This window comes from Gossypium arboreum, chromosome 11 (genome assembly GCF_025698485.1).
Source record: "Gossypium arboreum isolate Shixiya-1 chromosome 11, ASM2569848v2, whole genome shotgun sequence".
Lineage (NCBI taxonomy): Eukaryota > Viridiplantae > Streptophyta > Magnoliopsida > Malvales > Malvaceae > Gossypium > Gossypium arboreum.
This window is the reverse complement of record NC_069080.1, coordinates 10,898,402-10,918,278: the sequence shown is the minus strand read 5'-3', so window position 1 is coordinate 10,918,278 and position 19,877 is coordinate 10,898,402. Positions and strand designations below refer to the sequence as shown.

Here is a 19,877-nt window from a genome sequence, read left to right as displayed (position 1 = left end):
AAACCTAAGCAATTGTATTCGGATATATTTTTAAACATAAATATAAAAATATGATTTTCTACATATATGAAAAAATATTTTTTTTTTTAAATTAAATTGGGGAATAGGACACAAAGCCAAAACAGGAGGGTAGCAGTAAAGTGAAACTATTGCTCTCTACTAAAGCATTTTAAGCAAAGAAAGTGAAAAATGTTAAAAACTTTGTAGTTTCTATTAAGTATAGCTGTTTATTTGAAGCTTAAATGAGGGTGATATCTTTATCAAAGAGAGAGCAAGAAAAGAAAATAATAATAATAATTAATAAAAAGAAACGAAAAAAGAAAACATGAATGAGTTACATTTACAATCCCCTCACAAGGAGAAGAACAAAAAGAAGTAGAAATCCCAATAAATGATGGTTGGATGCAACTCTCTGGGACTCCCCCTTTTGGCGAAAAAAGGTAAAACATCTCCTAGATTGGTTCTGGTGGCACCACTTTCAAACTCCGAATCCATTCACAGAAGCTAGGATCATCAAAATGAATAAAACTGCTTTTCAGTTTTGTCCGCTGTTCTGTTGTCAAGGTTCGAAGCTGTGGAAATCTTGCCTCCTGCATACGTATCACGCCATTGTTAATTGTTTTCTAAATACCCATTTTCAATAAAATACAGACATAGATATAGGCCTATTATGACCAAAAGCGAAAAGGCTTTCCCATTTTCCTCTTACCTGCTCGTAAGGAGGATCCTTGTGTGCTGGTATCAGCCGAGAAACGAAATATCGAGCCTGAGAGCTTCCCTCCTGCGACAAACCACATCATTAGGTTCTTTTCTTTCTGATAGCTAAAAAAAAAAAACCGTGACAATGCACAGTTAATAGAAGGTTGGGGCAATTTAAAAGAAAAAGAACCTTGAATGCAAGGATGCGAGGAGCTGGAAATCGTAACTCTGTAAGCTCTTCTGCCAATGTTTTACAAGCTGCCAAAGCTGCAGCACTTCTTCCTTCATCTGCTGCAAGTTCAGCACCCTGACCCAGCAGTTGGCAGGAAGATGTTCAATATTGTCACGGAAATAAATAAATATAGTTTCTAAATACAATTCAAGCATAGCAATCCATCAATCTCTCCCTCAAAACATACCATGCTAACACATACAAGTAGATGAGTGAAAAGGGAGATGAATTCATCCAGGGTCATATATCACAGGGTATGTATACATATAACTTAAAAAAGTGAATATGATAAAAAACATGTTAGATGGATGACGTAACTACGATCATATTCACTTTGTGCATTTAGCAAATCATGCATAGCTTCTCACTTCCAAGCCTTTCCAACCATGTTCCCCCTACATCAGGCCATCATCACTTTTCTACCGTGGCCTGATATTAACAGAAAGAAATACAATTCTGAATAATAACCAGGCACGATGGTTGTTCATGAGTGGCATAGGAACACCCAGACTACGTAAATTTTTGGGTCTCCTATTCAATCACAACGTGAGAATTGAACCACATAGCACAAACATGAATGCCAGGCTCTATGGTCAAAGATGAACAACACAGAAGCAACTATAGCAGATATACAAGCCAAAACTAAAAGATGGTTTAATTTACATACCAACCAAATGAAGACATCTGTACCATGGTCTAGAACAACTGCTGTATTAGACTGCATGACAAGATCATAAGCTGGCAATTCTTCAAAAGTGCCTCCTTCCCGATGCATCAGACAGCGAGGGGCAACCATGCGAAGTGAAAGATCAAAGGATGCATTCAAAAACAAATTCCGCAGTACAGATCTCTCATCCTCATGACCAACTATATTTCCCAACAATGGACCCCTCCTAAGATGGAATAGAAACTCTGGTAGTAGAGAGATTTCCTTTGGGAACCGACAAAGCTTTGACTTCGGCACTTGAGAGCCAAATTTTAAAGCAATGTCTTTAACTCTTTCATCTATTGTTGTACGCATATCAATTGCATCAGAATGACTTTTTGCTCCCAAGAGAGTCCTCTTGGCAATTAGGACGGCAGCCACCTCATCTTCAACACTTTGAAGATATTCTGGAACACTATCAACAGTTGGCAACCTGATAGTAATCACTCTAGTTATATCAGCTTGATAAACATTTGAGTACTGAATGGCAAACTGGAAAAAAATGAAATCACTCTTGATGTCATGTCTATTCTCCATTGATATGGAGAAGCATTGTGTTTCTTCGACACTCAGCATTTGAATACAGAGAGAAAGATCATTCTTAAAGGTTTCATGGTTTTCTATATGTGCCTCTTCACCAGGACCGACAACCTGAGTAACAAGAATATCATCAGAACAGCGAATCTCCAACAAACCATGGGAACCAGCAGCCCTGGCTGATGCCCTTTGTAAGTTCATACCAAAGGCTTCACCAAAATCATCATGGAGAACAAAAGCACCTCCTGAAGCTTTTGCAAGAGGCTGCAGCACAGGAACCCTTACAGGGCAAGTTCCAGCACAGAGAATGTCTACGACTGTGTTCTGTTGATGAGCCTCACGACCAAGATGCTCCATCCATTTTATTGCAGTCTTTTCCTTATGAGGATAATTAGGGTGAGTATAAGAATGAGGGACAGATCCAGGGCCATATGTATTTGGTCCACCAGCACACACAATGATTCTGCTGTTAACACCTGGCCTTTTAACTACACCTCGTGAAAAATCTGCAGATGGACCTTGAATAATAGCTAGAGCAACCTCAACTGCAGTACCTAAGCACCTATCTCTTGATGCTTCTGGAACATTCAACTTGTAAGGCCTCAAAGAGGAGAATATCAGGTGTGCCACCTCTTTTGAAGCATGCATTGGGGACAAGTATATACCTGTCCCATAAATCAATGCTTTCAAAGCCTCCTGAGTTGGTGAAGCTCCACCTGGAATCACCTCGGCAGATGCAATGGATTCCTCTGAGAAGTCATAGACTGATATTGCACGACCATACAAAATGATTCCAATTCTAGTTGTTGGTGGCAGTGAATCAACGAATGCATGCAAGGAGCTCTGTAAATACTGAAGGTGTTGCTCATCTAAACATTCATCTATGACAAGAAAAACTGGTGCAGAAGTTCTTAAATCAGTAACCGGAACAAAACTTGGCCTCTTATTCCCTGTTTGAATGAAATCAACCAAAGGTGATGACAACTCAGGAAAATTACGAAGCTCTTCCTTGCTCAATGCTATGTATTCACCTTCGCTTCCATTTAGATTCCCGCAAATTACACACTGCCATTGGCCTGAGCCAATTAGTATGTTGGAGTATAAATTCGAATAAGCTCCACAATCAAGGCATCGATGAGGATCACGTTGTATCACTTGGGGACCAGGTGAAGTGTCCCTCCCAGGAGAAACCAGTACTCCAAAACCTAAGCTAGGTACGTTTGCTTGTTTCTTGTGTTTCAACACCTGGTCCACAAAATAAGGATAAATAAATTTTGGATAGAAATACTGCATATAACTGCAAAGATCAATAGGATGTAAAATTTGATAATATGTACATAATCATAAAATTCTGAAAAAGATATTCAAGACTTTGATAGAAAAAACATAAAAAACTCGCCATAAGACCAATAAAAATATATTAGCTTTACATCTCATCCGACAAGGAAAGAAAGATACCTTATGAGCCGAGAATAAAACACATGGTGACTTTCCATCAGGCACAGGTTCCTCTATAGCACTGGGAAGTTGCTGTTGCAGCTCAACCGACCCATTTGAAAAATAGGGAGGAGAAGATGTGGGCAAAGACGAAGCTGATGAGAAAGCAACTGGCTGAGGAGTTGCAGGAGAGGTTCGGAAAGGCACAGCAGCAGGCCGGACTGGTGATGCAAATACAGGGGGACCAGGGGGAGTACTCATATGGGGAACAGAGCTTCCAGTATTGACTCCATTTGCTGGAGATAGCATAGTGGATAATTTTATTGAAGGGGAAGGGATCTGATCTTGTTGTGAAATTGGCGGAGGAAACCTAGGTGCCCCAGAGGAGATTGTGGGAGGAGCAGGAGACATTGCACTTTGATCAGGTTTAGACGAAAGAGAATCCATCTGAGGAGTAATTGTTCTAGAGTATCCAGGGGAAGCTTGTGGCGGAGTGGCCATTGCAATTGAAAGTTTCCCTTAATTGAATATAATGCCGATCAAATTCCAGCTCTTCGAAGAGGATCAAAGGTGCAGGATTAAAGCGTTTGCGAAGAACTTCAACGCAATGTTCACCGGCAAAAGCCGGAAGAAAACCTTAAAACTCCATAAACAAACAAAGAACAAGATTGGATTTTGAAGGAAACCCAATTCAAGATATCAATTAAGATTCAATAATGCCCCAAAAACTCACCACAAGTAACCTCACAGGATTAAAAAAATGGGGGAATTTGATCACTTAACTCCCTATCTTCACCTCAATTCGAGCTTCAATACAATCCCTTCTTCCGAAGTCCAATCTAAAATCCAAAATCGAAAAAGAAATGAGATTAAATTTAGGTTTTGTGAATATAATAGAAAATTAAGAAAATCCCAACCTGATACGAGACGGGATAAGAAAGAAAGAAGAGTGTTTTATTTGAATTCTCAAGGAGTTGGAACCCTAGCTATGTTTGACTCTTCTTGATCTAACTCTCTCTTTCTTCTCCGTCTCTTGTTGGGATTTCGGCGCTTAAGATTAAGCGAAGGGAGCACCAGAAACAGAGCCCGTTGCCATTGTCATTGATCTCCCATTTCAACCTACGGTAATGGTTCATTTTGCACTGCTGGCTCGATCGCTTCTTTTGATTGGTCGACCGCTGTTGACAGCATACAGTGTGACGTGTTCTTCATTGAAACGACGCCGCTTCTACATTCCTACGTGTCAAGCTCATGACCCCTGGACTTGCATATTCCCCAAATTGTTTAGAGGAAAAGAAACGAAGACGTATTGCTTGCATCATCGTTATCTATTCGATTATCATCGGTCCCAGTCTTGCCCTGGAAACGAATACGGTAACCTTTTATTGGAAAAAAAATACCAAATAAAACCAAGAAAAGGGCACTACCACTGTTTGGTAGCTGTCGACTGTCCAGTTCTTAAAATCATGCCCATTTTCACGACAAAACCCTAATTTCCTTTTATTTGCTTCCATTTGCTCCTTATCTCTGCCGATGCAGCACGATGACCCTAGAAACGGTGAGTCGACTCACCGCAGCTCCAAGAAACCCAAAATTTCATCTCAGTTCATTACCGAGTCGGATATCCGAGACGAATTCTCTCACCACCACCCACGTGTCGCACGCATCAACAACGGGAGTTTCGGTAGCTGTCCCGGTTCGGTTCTTGCTGCCCAACGCCATTGGCAGCTACAGTTCCTCCGTCAACCTGATGCCTTTTACTTTAATTCCCTTCGTGACGGAATAACGGCTTCGCGGAAAATTATAAAGGACCTCATCAACGCTGACCACGTCGACGAGGTCTCCCTCGTCGATAACGCCACAACCGCTGCGGCCATCGTGCTCCAACGGATCGGCCGCAGTTTCGCCGAAGGGAAGTTCCAGAAAAATGACACTGTTTTGATGCTCCACTGCGCGTATGAAGCCGTCAAAAAATCAATCCAAGCGTACGTCACCCGGGCCGGCGGCTCCGTCATTGAGGTACGGCTACCATTCCCGGTAAATTCAGAGGTAGAAATCATATCCGAACTCAAAAAATCGATCGACGAAGGAAAATCCAACGGTAGAAGGATAAGGTTAGCGATTATCGATCATATTACATCAATGCCATCGGTTGTTATTCCGGTAAAAGAGTTAGTTAGGATTTGTAGAGCGGAAGGAATAGAGCAGGTGTTCGTAGACGCGGCTCACGCTATTGGGAGTGTGAAAGTGGATGTTAAAGAAGTTGGAGCTGATTTTTATGTTAGCAATTTACATAAATGGTTCTTTTGCCCGCCTTCTGTAGCATTTTTATACTGTAATAAATCGACTACATCATCTGATTTGCATCACCCTGTTGTTTCACATGAGTATGGAAATGGGTTGCCTATCGAAAGCGCCTGGACTGGGACTAGGGATTATAGTTCTCAGTTAGTTGTTCCTGCAGTTTTGGAGTTTGTTAACAGGTTCGAAGGAGGGATTGAGGGGATAATGAAGAGGAACCATGATCAAGTGGTGAAGATGGGGAAGATGTTGGCGGAATCATGGGGGACAAATTTAGGGTCTCCCCCGGAGATGTCTGCTGCAATGATTATGGTTGGTTTGCCGTCGAGGTTGTGCCTTAATAGTGAGAAGGATGCTTTGAAGTTGAGGTCACATTTGCGGGATTGTTATGAGGTTGAAGTTCCAATCTTTCATCAGGTTCCAAAGGATGGGGAAGAGGGTGTTAGAGATAAGGATGGATTTATTACGGGATATGTGAGAATTTCTCATCAAGTTTATAATACATTGGAGGATTATGAGAAGTTAAGGGATGCTATTAATCAGTTAGTCGAGGATGGGAAGACTTGCAAAATGCTTTTTAAGGAATGAAGAGGTAATTTCTTTGACTTAATTTGCTCAATGTTGGATTGCTTTTGTGGCATTTTCTGTTAAGAAGTGTTACTTGCCTGCTTAAAGCTAATCATCGTTGCTCTTTATCTTTAATGAGAACATATATAATGTTGAAACCTAAGACCGAGTTAGTGTTTCTTGTTATTATTAATTGTGTTCCTGTAGAAAGTCTTATGCTCCTAAATCTATTACTAGGAAAAACCAATATTTCTTCAATATCTCTATGCCTGTGGAAGTATTCTGATTCTCATTTAATTGCACCATGATGAAATTGCATGTGAAATGTCTTAACCTGCCTATTCCTCTTGGATCTTTTCTCTGCTTTCTTTTTTGTTTATATCACAATACTAATGGAAGACTGGAATTAGGTTAATATTAGTAACCAGAGAGTATATATGTCTGAATGACATTTCTAAAAACTTAGTAGTGTACTGCTCATACTGATGCATTAATAATCCAGGGAACCTATATTCACAGGAGGTGGAAAGGAGAGGCAAAAAGGGGGCTTGGGACAGTTGATTTCATGCTAGATATAACTTAATGTGCCTTCTCAATTTGTATGAAATTTATTCTAATCCAGAAGATTATGTACCTTGATTTCTTCTATTTGCGCTTGTCAGGCAGTCATAAAGGTTGGAGCAGCTTTCCATGGAATAACGTACGTGCTTTGCCAGTTTTCTGATGCTTGCGACATCACACAGTTTTTAAAGAACCAAAAATGATTGGGAAAGAGAAGGTAGAAGAAGTAGCTATTATGTGTGCCTCTTGGAACCGCGAAAGCGTTTTGGAATAACTTTTTGCCAATGTAGTCTGACAGGTGCCTAGGGCTTTGTATCAATCCCTTGTAGTTCGGCAATAATAAATGTATGAATGAATCCAGCATTTTTTAGCAGTTAAACCTGCTTTCAGCTGAAATATGTTGTTCATTAATTGTATCGCAATATTTTGAATTTATATGTATGTGTAATCGGTATATCCTTGTCTGATATGAATTCCATAAAGCAAGCGTCTTTAGCATTTATCAAGACATCTTCATGCGTTATCCTCCAACAGCATTGTCATTTTTCATTCATGAAAACGGCATGAAGCCTCAGATTACATTAGACAAAAGAATGAGCAAGTCAGAAGGTGTGGGCGCTACCCTGCCATACCAGCTAACCAAGAAAACACAATATTACAATAGGATCGCAATATTTTCCAATCTTTACAAGAAACTGACTTCTTTAATTTTTGAATAAGCTGCAGTTAATCAAGACTTCACAAAAACATGAGACCAACCTCTTTGACTTGCCAAGGGGCAGAGTTGACGAATTGCAATGGTTACAGCAGAGGTGTACGGGTGTTATCACCACGGTTTCAGCAGAGGTGTACGAGCGTTATCACTATTATAGTCCCTGCAAATCACTGCAATATCAAATTATGCATCACAATTAAGCAAATCACCTCAATATCAAATTATGCATCACAATTAAGCTTCAATCAAAGGCGAAGGAGAATTTTGCCAATTTAGTGAATCTTTGCAGTCACTTCCTGCCCCAGTAAGAGGCAGAGAGATCCCTGTTCACACAACTCAAAAAGCCTCCTGAGGATGTTCTAAAAAACAGAACAGTTTCTGGACTTCCATAGAGGCCAACCGCACAAACAAAACAAGCTCCTTCATATCAATAGAGACAAACATAGCGAGAAGGTTGGCAACATCATCCCCAGCATTTCTTAAAACTAGACAAGCCTTCTTGGCTTGTTTTGTAATTAAACTTCAAATCGAGAAAAAAATGTGTTCCAACAATTCCGAATCATGTTCCGAATCATGTTGGAAACAACGTTCCTAGCAGCAATAAGATTATGACAAACTCTCCACACGAAATTCTTAACCTTTGGAGCCACAATCAAATCCCAAATCTGCCAACATCCTTTTTGACATTAAATTGGTGAAATTATTGCATGTTTATCTATATAGTCACTGCGAATCGATTAGTGGCTTGTTCATCGGTAGTAATGCATTACCAAATTTTATGTTAGAACCTGCGATTGGAAAACCGAGGAGGAGGAGAGCGGAAAGAAGGGAAATGATGAAATTTTGGCACAAATTTTGCAGAACAAACTAAAAACCTCAAGCTGCATTCGACATTACTCTAAAACTGAAAGATAAAAGCATTTTACATTATCATCTAGATAGCTAGAGCCTAGATTTAAAGTAGTTTCATCCATGCCAATAGCTCATCCACTATATTTCCCCTATTCACACTATTAACAAATTCATGATCGTAATCGAAGAATGAAACAAAATGAAGTCTCAAGAAGAGAGTATCAGACATTCATCATCTATGTTCTTGCCCAAAAGATTTGCAACGATGAGGTTAACGTCTTGCAACCCGACACCCGTGCATGTAGGATTAATCCCAAGTCTAACAGAGTCTTCATTGATTCTTGTTGTAGTTTCCGTTTGAGAGTTCAAGACCCTTACATTTGGAGAGGTCTTGCACTTCCCCATGCATTTGCACGCCACAACAGTGCCCTCTTCCCCCAACTTCCTTTCAAACTCTTCTAACAACGCCGCAGCTCCCATCTTCTTGCACTTGCCACCCATGCAAACTTCAATCTGCTTGGTTGATGTCCCTTCCACAAGGATGTTGCTCTGCCCATCCTTGAAGCCATTTGAACTGCAACATTCACCATCCAATCCAGCAAGAGGAACTCGTATTCGAATTTGGGGGCTTGAATCTGAGTTTTCTAGTTCCATGAGCGAGTTAGCTAATGCTGCTTCCTCTGCCACCGTTGGAGCTTCTATAACTATCTCTTCGGGTCGTTTCAAAGCATTGCCAGTTGGTGTTTCTGCCTCTAGGGAAGGTTTCAAAGCATTGTTTCTCAGGGCTTTCATGTCAACTACCTCCCCACATTCGCTGTCACTTGATTCAGAGGAAGATGATGATTCTGATTTCCCAAAAGTGGCTTTCAGCTTGGCTCGTTCCTCTTTCAATTTTCTCTTCAACTCCTTTTGTTCTGATTTCAACTTTTGCAGTTGGGCCTGCAAAACACCGCTTGCTTCCTGAAAGAACAAAACAACATATGAGGTTTTAATCCAATATATCACAAAAATCCCACTTCAAAATTTCTTTTTTCACAATTCTCATACAAAGAAAGCTTCTTAGTTTAATTAAAGAGCAATTAAACCATTTTGTCACGGCACGAACCAGATCAAAGCAATCACAAAAAAACAGAAGTAGAAAAAGAAGACGGAAAATTAATATCTTACATGAATGATCGTGGCCTTAACTTCAGCGGCCAATCCAATCCTAGTATCCTCGCCATTAGCAATCTGAGGAAGCATGGACAAGTCCTTGGACAACCGCTTGAGAAGCTTCAGCTTCTTCTTGACTTGTTTAATCTCACAGCTCTTTCCCTTGTCTTTCTTCGTGGCATCGCCACCACCACCACCCCTCGGTGACACATAATACTGGACATGCCCTAAATCAGAAAACTGGCAACTCAATCTCCTGCAAGATTTAATCCTCGGCCTAACTGAAACCCTGGAATTTCCAACACCATGATTCAACTCCCTGGATAACCGTCCGCTAAAATCAACCCTAGCCGCCGGCAACCTTGAAACTGTCTTCCAAACAATGCCAGAGGTCTCCATGGCGTGAATCAGATGGTTTCGATTCCCGTTTAGCTTGGAAAATATAAGAATGGATTGAGAAGAATGCATTCATATATTGAATATACGTTGCCTTCAACGGTTTCAGTTTCCTGGAAGGGAAGGAAATAGCACATGTGGCACTCTATTAGTGGTTCGATTAAATCTAAAGCTGATGTGGAAGGATTGTTGCGCTTGGCGGTGGCGCGCTCGTGAGGAATTCGGTTTGCCACGCTTTACTTGCACTTTGGCATGCGTTTCTTTTCTAATATCAGCGGTGCGATGACATCATCCGAATATTGACGGCTAGGATTTTGCCAGCTCCTAGAGGCTTTTCTGCCATGTGGCTTTACGTTGTCTCTCTAATTGCCACATAGGTCTAACGATCACTTCGTGTCCTTATTTGTAAATAAAAAAATCCTGAAAATTAGTAAAAAGCCACGGGCAGGAAAACTGGCTACGAATTTTTTGGGGGAATATCCGGATAAGTACTATTACGACTCCTAAGTCCTAATACTTTTAAAAAATATAGTTAATAATTTTTAAAATATATTTTAAGTAAATAAAAGATCAATAGCTGTTATATATTATTTTAAAATAATTTATTTATTATATAATAGTTTAAATTATTTTCATTACTATCGTGTATTAATTAAAATATATTATATTGTTTTTAAAATTTGATATAAAAATAGTATGGTTGAGAAAGTGAAAATAAAATAAATGTTTAATTATTTAATTATGTCATAATTATTTTTAATTTTGCAACGATTTATTAACAAAATGATTATAAAATTAAAACATAATAATATGTAAGTTCATGATAATTGATATTAGAATAAATTTAAAAATTTAAAATAAAATATTTTTAAATAATATCCATCATAAAAGTTTGCCACCATTTGTTTTAAGTATGTCTTTAATTCAATTCTTAAAGATAAGTTTCTATATATGGTCATTAAAAGTAATTTTAAATATTTCATTTTAAAATTAAATATGAAAGAATAAATCAAATAGCTTATATAAATTAAAATATTTTAAAAAAAAGCTAACACTATTTTATACTTATTTGTAATAGTACAAATTAAGTTACTATTAACAAAATAAAATTAAAAAAATGTGTGTCTGCGCTTCAACCTTTTTTTTGGCCCCCAAATCCGCCACTTTTTCTAGTGATGTTTTAACTCTCTTTTTGGTCATTTTCAGTTTACCACATGTGCGATTTCATCACTAATTCAATTTTAATTAATTTAATTTGATTTTAATTGCATTCAATTTGATCACTGTTTGTTTTTTCTTTATGTAGATTTAAATTTAAACGTTTATTCTACATAGTATTAATTTTAATAATTTTTTTATAATTAATAGTGATTTAATTTAATTATAAAGTAAATAATTAATACATGTAGATTAATTAAATGATAAAATTGTATAAAGGTAACATTTTGATTTGAATGTAATAGAAAATGTTAATTTTACTCAATTAATAATATTTATAGTTGAAATATTATTTGAAAAATATATGAAAGAATTAAAAATTTATAAGTAAAATGAATAAAAGTAACTAAAATGGATTAAAATTGCAAAAAAAAAAAAAAGAGAGGAAGAAGTGGTACGTATATATTTTGAAATATTCACACCGTTAAAATTGATTGAGCAAAATAAAAACGATAACGAGGAATAATGATATTTTAAAAACCTAAACATTTTTCTTCAAACTTCTCTACTTTATTCTAAAAAAAATTGCTTTGGCCATTATCCATCATTATAAGACATGCAGTAGAGTTTCTTTAATTTTCCCATGGTTTATCTCATCAAATCTGACTCTTTCTTCCGTAGGATTCAGAGGAACGAGCAAACGTATCATGAAAACAGCATTTGCCTCTGGGTATTAATATATGATTATCTGCATGAATTATTGTATCAAGCAACTATCTTGCAAATTCTAAGAGGCTGAGGTAAAATTGAATTCAATCACTTAATGCAATCATAGGTAACATTAAGTAGAATATTCGACTCTCAACACTTGTAAGTCCTACTGAGAAGTGGAAGCAGTCATGTGAAGTGCAACTAAGGAAGCATAGAAACCATCTTTGATGTTTATCAAAGTGTCATGCTTTCCTTTCTCTACAATAACCCCATTTTTAACCACAGCTATAACATCTGCATTCTTGATTGTGGATAGCCTATGAGCAACTACAACCGTCGTGCGGTTCACCATCACTTTATCTAGTGCATCCTGAACCACTTTCTCTGATTCTGCATCCAATGCACTTGTAGCCTCATCTAATAGCAGTATCTTTGGACTTTTAACGATGGCTCGTGCAATGGCTACGCGTTGCTTTTGTCCACCTGACAATTGAAGTCCTCGCTCTCCCACCACGGTATCGTAACCCTGGATTATATAGGTGAAAAGATCAGTAACCAGTCATTAGTCAAAGCATATTTGGAGACTATTTTGTAATGGTTGCATTATTGAGCCAATTTGGAGACTATTTTCAAAAAGATCTGTAACCTGTTGTAATGCACTGATGAACGTATGAGCATTGGCCAACTCTGATGTTGTTATAATTTCTGCTTCAGTTGCATTTCCTCCCTTTCCATATGCAATGTTGGCACGGATTGTATCATTGAACAAAACAGGTTCTTGGCTGACAAGCCCCATTTGTTGCCTCAGCCATTTCAATTGGAGCGTTTGGATTTTGACTCCATCAAGAGTGATAGTTCCTGAATCAGGATCATAAAACCTCTGCAATAATGAGATTACAGTAGATTTCCCACTCCCACTTTCTCCAACCAGGGCAACTGTCTGAAAGAAACAAAATGATCGATACGTGTATGATTTTAGTCTCTACAATTATGTTGATAAGTGATGTGTTTGCGAGTTCAGTATGGCAAAAGGATCGTTTACCTTTCCAGCATGAATAGACAAGCTTAAGGCTTGGAAGATTTGAATATCTGGCCTTGATGGATACTTAAAACTAACATCACGAAGCTCCATATTCCCTTTCACATTTTCTAGTGTCATCCCAGACTCATCACTTGGGTCTATTTTAGACCGGCGATCAATAATTGCAAATATGGAAGCTGCCGCAATCTTGGCTTTGTTGGAATCAGGAGCGAAGGAACTTGATTGAGAAATTCCAACAGCTGCCATGGTTAAAGCTAAGAAAACCTGCGAAATAAATATTGGTTTCAGCATCATAGGGACATACAAAATTAAATAGCATGCCTTAACAAAAAAGATCCAAAGATGTCAAACTCACTTGAAAAACATCTGTGAATGTCGCCTGGCCGTGCTCAACAAGTTGAGCTCCTGCATAGAAACTTGTTGCATAAACAGAAAACAGAAAGAAGAACGCAAGTCCGAATCCTGATCCGCTAATCAAACCCTGCCTTATCCCGGTTTTCATTGGACCCTCACATTTCTTTTTGTAGAGTTGCATTACCTTTTCCTCTGCACAAAAGGAAGCAACTGTTCTTATACTCCCAACTGCATCACTGGCAACTTGGCTGGCCTCCTCATACATCATCTGCAACAATTTATGTATACATGTATAAATCAATAATATTCTTAAAAATATATGCCCCTTTTACTTATTTTTCACAATCATGTAAGCAATATTCAGGCATACCTTTGCATCTGCACTGAATCCCTTCATGAATTTTGCTTGAATGTATCCATTGACCCCTATGAGAGGGATTAGTACTAGGATAATAAATGCCATCTGCCAACTTGCAACAAAAGCAATAACTAAACCAGCCAATGCTGATGCAAAGCTTGAGACCAACTGAGCTAGTGCATCTCCAACCAGGGCACGTATCGAGGCTGCATCTGCCGAGAGCCTTGCACCTATTGAACCACTTGAATTATCAGGTTCATCGAACCAAGCAACTTCCATGCGGACCACTTTCTCGAAACATGTTGATCTGATTCGTTGGATTAATTTACATCCGGCGATAGAAAAGAAGTATGTTCGAGCAGGATTTATCAGAAATGATGCCAGGCCAAGGGACAAAAATATCAGTGCCCAGAATCTTGAATCCTTTTTCAATTCATCAGGAGGTTGATAAAATGTTTTGATCATATTGGAAATCAGGATACCGAAAAGTGGAAGTATCACACCGTTGGCAGCTGCAAAAAGAGTTCCAATTAAGATCACAGGAATCTCCGGCTTGTTGAGGTAAGCAAGCCGGAGGATAGAAACCTCCTTAGCCTGTTTCAATGGTGGTTCAGCAGGGTCTTCTGTATCTAACATTGCAGGATCAGTGACATTCATTTCAGTAGGTAAACCAAAAGGTTGAGAGAAAGAAGAATTGCGGCTGCTAGTTCTAGATGATCCCCTGCTGATTGATCGCTTGAATGACCTTCTTAGGCTCGATTGTCTGAACAATTCTTGATTAACATCTGATACATCTGCAAGCTGTTCCAACCCTTTATTTACTTCTTGTAAACGAATGAGCTGAGAGTAAGCTCCCTCAGGATCCTTGAGTAGTTCTGAATGCGACCCTGTCAATTCGAAGAAATGTTATCGACTGTGATAAAGTATGTTGTTGTGGAGCATAACACTGCTGATGCAAATGAAAAAAAAAGAAATAAGAACTACAAGCAATATGTTAAACGTGTTACAAACATATTCCTTAATATTTAAGATATGCAATGGAAATACGCAAAATGTCTGAAAATACACCAACATGCAGGCAAATCCAGGTTTAGTTAGTGGAATAAAAATGTATCCCCTTGATAACATGCGTCTGTTAGATAGCTCCACTTACAATTAAGATGAAGTTCAAGAAATATATGATTATAACTACCTTTTTCAACCATCTTTCCTTTATGAATTACAGCAATCGAATCTGCATTTCTCACAGTACTTAAACGATGAGCAACAATGACAGTAGTCCTATTGCCCATTATCCTGTCCAATGCCTCTTGAACAACTCTTTCAGATTCTGCGTCGAGTGCACTTGTAGCTTCGTCTAAAAGCAAAATCCGTGGGTCTTTCAAGATTGCTCTTGCAATTGCCACTCTCTGCTTTTGTCCACCAGAAAGCTGAGTTCCATGCTCTCCAACCATGGTATCTAGTCCCTATGCATGGAGTCCATAGTTTCAAAAGTAAATTAAAATGTGCAATTCATATATTGAAGTTGATATATAAAATAAAATTAATCGGACAATAAACTAAAACCTGAGGTAGTTTATCAATGAAGTTAGCAGCATTTGCAAGTTCAGCTGCTGCTCTTATCTCTTCCGTGGTTGCATCTTCTTTACCATATGCGATATTATCCCTTATGCTTGACGTAAACAACACTGGTTCCTGGCTAACAAGACCAATCTTTCCCCTTATCCATCTAAGCTGGAACTCCTTGAGATTAATGCCATCGATAAGAACCTCACCGGCTTGTGGATCATAAAATCTCTCGATCAGGCTGATTGCAGTTGATTTCCCACTTCCACTTTGTCCAACCAAAGCTACTGTTGTGCCACTTGGAATAGAAAGAGAGAATCCACTGAAAACTTGCTCCTCTGGTCTGGCAGGGTAACTGAAATAAACATCCCTCAGTTCTACATCCCCACGAATATCCTCCAACACTTTTCCACTCGTGTCATAGGAATCAATCTCTGGCTTCCTTTTGATGGTCTCAAACATCTTAAACGCTGCAGCTTGACCAGCCGCAAACGCAGTCATGCATGGAGATGCTTGCCCCAGAGACCTGAAACGTCCGTAGGTACCAAGGAATTTAGCCTATGAAGCATGCTTAATAAAGTAGAAGATGGACAAAATTCAAAATTTAAACTCACATGGAACCTGTCAATACAGCCATGATCACATTAAGTACTTCACCACCAGTGTACCCTTTCTCCAAAATCATCTTCCCACCAAACCAGACAGCCAAAGCATAACTGCAGAATATAACTAGCATAACTAAGCCAATACCTACTCCAGCAGCGGTGCCTTCATGAACGCCTGATCTATAAGCAGTAACAAGTGACTTATTGTAATTGTTTATTGCTTGCTTCTCACCAGTAAACGACGCAACCTGGAATCAAGTCAATGATTGGCCATATATTTTCACCAAAAAATAGGAGCAAAAATTGATAACTTAGCTGCGACTATTTTTAATATAGAACTTACAGTTCGGATCGAACCAATCGTCTGTTCAACTACAGTGGCAGCTTTAGCATAAGCATTTTGTCCCCGGGATGCCATCTTGGATACTATAACGGCTATGGTTCCACCAGATATTACAAGTAGAGGGATAGCAGATAACATTACGAGAGTAAGAAGCCATCCTTTGACAAATGCTATAACAAAGCCTCCAATGAACGTGGATATCAATTGTGAAAACTTCCCTACCTGCAAAAAAGAGGTGAATATTCCATGGTTACATGTGTATTATGATTCCAATGAAAACATCTTACTCAACGAAGATTCTAAACATCCTAGTCAAGACTAGGATAGTATAGTCGTATACCTTTTCGCCCATGGCGTCCTGTATGAGAACTGTGTCCCCCGACATTCTTCCAATAACTTCCCCTGTGTTTGTTTCCACATCAAAGAAAGCAACGTCTTGCCTCAATATGGTTTTCAAGTACAGGCCCCGTATTCGTGCAGCTTGTCTCTCACCTGTGATCATCCAGCAACTCACCTCTGAAAAAAATAACAATATCCAAGCTTTTCAGCATGAGTCTGAAGCCACATTAAACATCAGGCAATATGATTTAAATTAGAGATTTTCTTACGGAGAAACGCAGCCGCCGCAGCCCCCATCGCCAGGTAGACAAATCTCACAGAAACCTTAGATATGGTTTTAAGAATTCAGTTAATAATCCCCATGTGAGACGTTTAAACAAAACAATAAACTAAAAGTAAAAAGACACACCAGCTATGTTCATGCTACATGCAGAAATACCTTGGAGACAGCTTCAACCACGTTGCCATTACTCTGGTTTGTTCCAAAAGAATCAATGAGATTCCCAAACAGGATTGTCATAAGGGGCATAGATAGACCATTCCCAGTTGCAGCGGTTGTGCCGACGATCATTAATAAGATATCCGTAGAATCAGCAAATGCAAACAGCTTGTAAAATGGAACCGTGTTAGTTTTCTCATCTCCTTTGCTGCTTTCAGGATCTTGATTTTCTCCATTATCGCCAGGGACTTTCTGTGACTCTTCCTGGCTTTTCGATGTGCCGGCTTCATGCAAGTCGGTAACTTTCTCACCATTAAAACCATTCTCGGAGGCCATTGAGTGGCTCCCAAGCAATTACTTTGATACTCAACAACTTCAGAATCTATAGGATTTATTATGTTGTGGCTGCTGCAAACAAATCAATTAATTTAAGCCAATTAATTTAAGCAAGATTGTTCCCCTCTTATTAACAGGAAATTTCTCTGCAACAATGACTCCCAAGCACCCGTCTAAAGGAAAAAAAAAAAAACAAATTTGCAAAAGCTGCAGTTATGCTTTATCAGCAGTGCAACAGAAAGTGAAGAAATTTTTTCTATAAAGGCATCATTTGAGCATAAACCAAACTTGAGATACCCTCCCAAGTCACCAAGGAAAAAGACAAAGATAAGAACAGAACAGAATAATGAAAAGAGAGATTGAGAAACATTTACTTGATAAAAGTTCGAAATGAAATACTCTCAGGGATTTGGAGTTTCAACTTACTCCAAACTTTGTTAAAGGCTAGCCGCTCTCTGTTTAAAAGCATATTTATATGCTCTTTGGTGACTGGTGAGTATTTGCCTTGACCAGCAAGCCTTTTTTTCCATGTAAAAAAGTATCATTCACCGTTATTCAATCAAACCCTGGGCTGAAGTGTTGCAAACCTAGTCAAAAGTTTCTGGGGTTTTCACTTTCATCAACCGTATCCCGATTGTTTTATTCCTTGTCTCCAAACAATAGTGTAACGGCATAAAATATAAGATTGCTGGCTTGGCATGGCTTGGAGTAGTGACTTGCCACTGAAAAAGACAACCATTCTCATCATCAAATTGCCGAAGGGAATCACAAGAAATAGGAAACAAACCAAGGCTAAAATCAACATGATTTGGTAGCCTAAATCATCCTCTCTTTTGAAATGACCATATCTACTGGGATATCGCTTCGTTTTCTATACAATATAGTACTATCCTGGACCACCTTTCTTTTTTCATAACAAGATTAATAATAATAAGAAGAAGAAAATAAAAATAATAACGTCGAGTGTTATTCCCTAATGCCTATATTTACAAACTTTTAACACCTGAATTTTAATCCAAGGTGTGACGAAGGGTGTGTCCAGAGATCTGACTTCAAGCAAGTGCTAATTGAGGAGTTAATTTCTTTTATTTGGAATCCCATCTAAATTTTACTTTGAATAATTATTGCCTTAATTATAAAATTAAGCTCTAAATTATATCATTTTTCTCACTTACTTTGAATTCGAGGATAGCAGATTAGGGTGTAATGTTGGCTGTCGCTTGTTGGTTTTTGTGGAAGAATAGGAACAAAATTATTTTCCAGCAGATTAGCAGCCACTCTAAAGAGGTTCTTCAAAGTAATAATATAGGCATTAGGGAATAACACTCGACGTTATTATTATTATTTTTTCTTCTTCTTCTTATTATTAATCTTTTTATGAAAAAAGAAAGGTGGTCCAGGATAGTACTATATTGTATAGAAAATGAAGCGATATCACAGAAGATATGGTCATTTCAAAAGAGATGATGATTTAGGCTACCAAATCATGTTGGTTTTAGCCTTGGTTTGTTTCCTATTTCTTGTGATTCCCTTCGGCAATTTGATGATGAGAATGGGCAATTATTTTCCAGCAGATTACCAGCAACACAAGTTCTGTGCTTACCGCTGAATTGTGGGCAATTATTACTTTGAGTTCGACTGAGGAGCTATTATAAAACAATAATTGAATGTGATAGCAAGGTTGTAACTGATATGCTTGAGGATATCTTAAAAGGAAGTCCCGCCAATGACTCTGATTTGAAGGATAAAAGAATAATGCCGGTAAATTTGGACTATCAAATTCTAATATGTGTTTAGAGAAATTAATATATGATAGTTGATCGATTAATTAAAACATATCCTAGTAATACCGACGATTAAAAGTTTCTATTAAAAGATATATTAAAAAAAAACTCATATAAGAACATACAAACTTGCCTTTTTTTTTAAATAAAATATCAATTTTATTTAAAAATTAATGTGATTAAGTAAGAATGTGATATCTAACACATAATTATTAGATAATATTATACCAAAAGAAAAGTCTGAAAAAACGTAAATAATAATAAAAAAGGTAGATTTTAAGGGCTTATTTAACATTACAAAGAAGGATTTTCAAACTTTTGACGTAAGAGGTGTAATCACATTTGATGAAAAGGAATTTGAAATAATTTATGTAACGGACGTGGATCACAAGAGAGAAAACAAAAAGAAAAGCAAGAAGTCTAAACCCGCCTAACTCTTTTCCGTTGTCCTTTTTCATGCTGCACTATAATGGAGCAACTTAATCTATACTATCATCATATTTTGATTTAATCTTTATATTTTAATTTAACATAATTTAATTATTTATTTTTGTAATGATATTAATTAGTTTAAATATTTATTATCCACAACTTTTTTTTTGGTGAAAAAGTAAAATAAATAAACTCATAACAAAAATCAGACCAATCCCTCAAACTAGGAGATCTCAAACAAACGTAAATCTTTAG

The 19,877-nt window shown here is 37.9% G+C and overlaps 4 protein-coding genes across 8 annotated transcripts; 1 reads left to right on the top strand and 3 right to left on the bottom strand.

Moving 5' to 3' along the window:
- Positions 1-190: 190 nt before the first annotated feature.
- LOC108473919 (protein transport protein SEC23-like) lies at positions 191-4,918 on the bottom strand. Of its 2 annotated transcripts, none has more exons than XM_017775740.2 (7): positions 4,529-4,918; positions 4,345-4,450; positions 3,633-4,254; positions 1,599-3,419; positions 890-1,006; positions 710-781; positions 191-590 (listed from the first exon to the last, which is right to left on the bottom strand). In XM_017775740.2, the coding sequence occupies exons 3-7, from the start codon at positions 4,110-4,112 to the stop codon at positions 453-455; spliced, it is 2,628 nt and encodes an 875-aa protein (XP_017631229.1). In that variant the 5' UTR covers positions 4,113-4,254; positions 4,345-4,450; positions 4,529-4,918; the 3' UTR covers positions 191-452. The 2 variants fall into 2 exon arrangements, with proteins under 2 accessions (XP_017631229.1, XP_017631230.1); XM_017775741.2 differs by having other exon boundaries at positions 3,633-4,247.
- A 6-nt stretch (positions 4,919-4,924) lies between these two features.
- Positions 4,925-7,436, top strand: LOC108474143 (L-cysteine desulfhydrase). 4 transcript variants are annotated; one of them, XR_008274436.1, is made up of 3 exons: positions 4,931-6,504; positions 6,982-7,063; positions 7,146-7,436. XR_008274436.1 is itself a non-coding variant. In XM_017776064.2 (2 exons), the coding sequence occupies exon 1, from the start codon at positions 5,145-5,147 to the stop codon at positions 6,498-6,500; it is 1,356 nt and encodes a 451-aa protein (XP_017631553.1). In that variant the 5' UTR covers positions 4,925-5,144; the 3' UTR covers positions 6,501-6,504; positions 7,142-7,436. The 4 variants fall into 4 exon arrangements, 2 of the variants coding, with proteins under 2 accessions (XP_017631553.1, XP_052877672.1); XR_001869860.2 differs by having other exon boundaries at positions 7,142-7,436; XM_017776064.2 differs by lacking the exon at positions 6,982-7,063 and having other exon boundaries at positions 4,925-6,504; positions 7,142-7,436.
- Positions 7,437-8,608: 1,172 nt separating this feature from the next.
- On the bottom strand, positions 8,609-10,283 carry LOC108474226 (diacylglycerol O-acyltransferase 3). Its single transcript, XM_017776161.2, has 2 exons — positions 9,775-10,283; positions 8,609-9,567 (listed from the first exon to the last, which is right to left on the bottom strand). The coding sequence occupies exons 1-2, from the start codon at positions 10,225-10,227 to the stop codon at positions 8,815-8,817; spliced, it is 1,206 nt and encodes a 401-aa protein (XP_017631650.2). The 5' UTR covers positions 10,228-10,283; the 3' UTR covers positions 8,609-8,814.
- Positions 10,284-12,119: 1,836 nt separating this feature from the next.
- LOC108472377 (ABC transporter B family member 4-like) lies at positions 12,120-18,143 on the bottom strand. Its single transcript, XM_017773860.2, has 13 exons — positions 17,781-18,143; positions 17,071-17,478; positions 16,901-16,955; positions 16,633-16,808; positions 16,293-16,514; positions 15,959-16,197; positions 15,345-15,870; positions 14,971-15,244; positions 13,791-14,665; positions 13,422-13,688; positions 13,067-13,330; positions 12,671-12,964; positions 12,120-12,550 (listed from the first exon to the last, which is right to left on the bottom strand). The coding sequence occupies exons 2-13, from the start codon at positions 17,404-17,406 to the stop codon at positions 12,191-12,193; spliced, it is 3,888 nt and encodes a 1,295-aa protein (XP_017629349.1). The 5' UTR covers positions 17,407-17,478; positions 17,781-18,143; the 3' UTR covers positions 12,120-12,190.
- Positions 18,144-19,877: the final 1,734 nt, after the last annotated feature.

Excerpts from the sequence above, each read along its gene's own strand:
- LOC108473919 (XM_017775740.2), bottom strand. The coding sequence starts at position 4,112 with ATGGCCACTCCGCCACAAGCTTCCCCTGGATACTCTAGAACAATTACT. Across the intron at positions 3,420-3,632 it reads TTTTATTCTCGGCTCATAAG|GTGTTGAAACACAAGAAACA; the intron begins GTATCTTTCTTT and ends TTTGTGGACCAG. Across the intron at positions 591-709 it reads AGGATCCTCCTTACGAGCAG|GAGGCAAGATTTCCACAGCT; the intron begins GTAAGAGGAAAA and ends ATACGTATGCAG.
- LOC108474143 (XM_017776064.2), top strand. The coding sequence starts at position 5,145 with ATGCAGCACGATGACCCTAGAAACGGTGAGTCGACTCACCGCAGCTCC.
- LOC108474226 (XM_017776161.2), bottom strand. The coding sequence starts at position 10,227 with ATGCATTCTTCTCAATCCATTCTTATATTTTCCAAGCTAAACGGGAAT. Across the intron at positions 9,568-9,774 it reads TTAAGGCCACGATCATTCAT|GAAGCAAGCGGTGTTTTGCA; the intron begins GTAAGATATTAA and ends TTGTTCTTTCAG.
- LOC108472377 (XM_017773860.2), bottom strand. The coding sequence starts at position 17,406 with ATGGCCTCCGAGAATGGTTTTAATGGTGAGAAAGTTACCGACTTGCAT. Across the intron at positions 13,331-13,421 it reads CATTCACAGATGTTTTTCAA|GTTTTCTTAGCTTTAACCAT; the intron begins GTGAGTTTGACA and ends TTTATTTCGCAG. Across the intron at positions 12,965-13,066 it reads TGTCTATTCATGCTGGAAAG|ACAGTTGCCCTGGTTGGAGA; the intron begins GTAAACGATCCT and ends TGTTTCTTTCAG.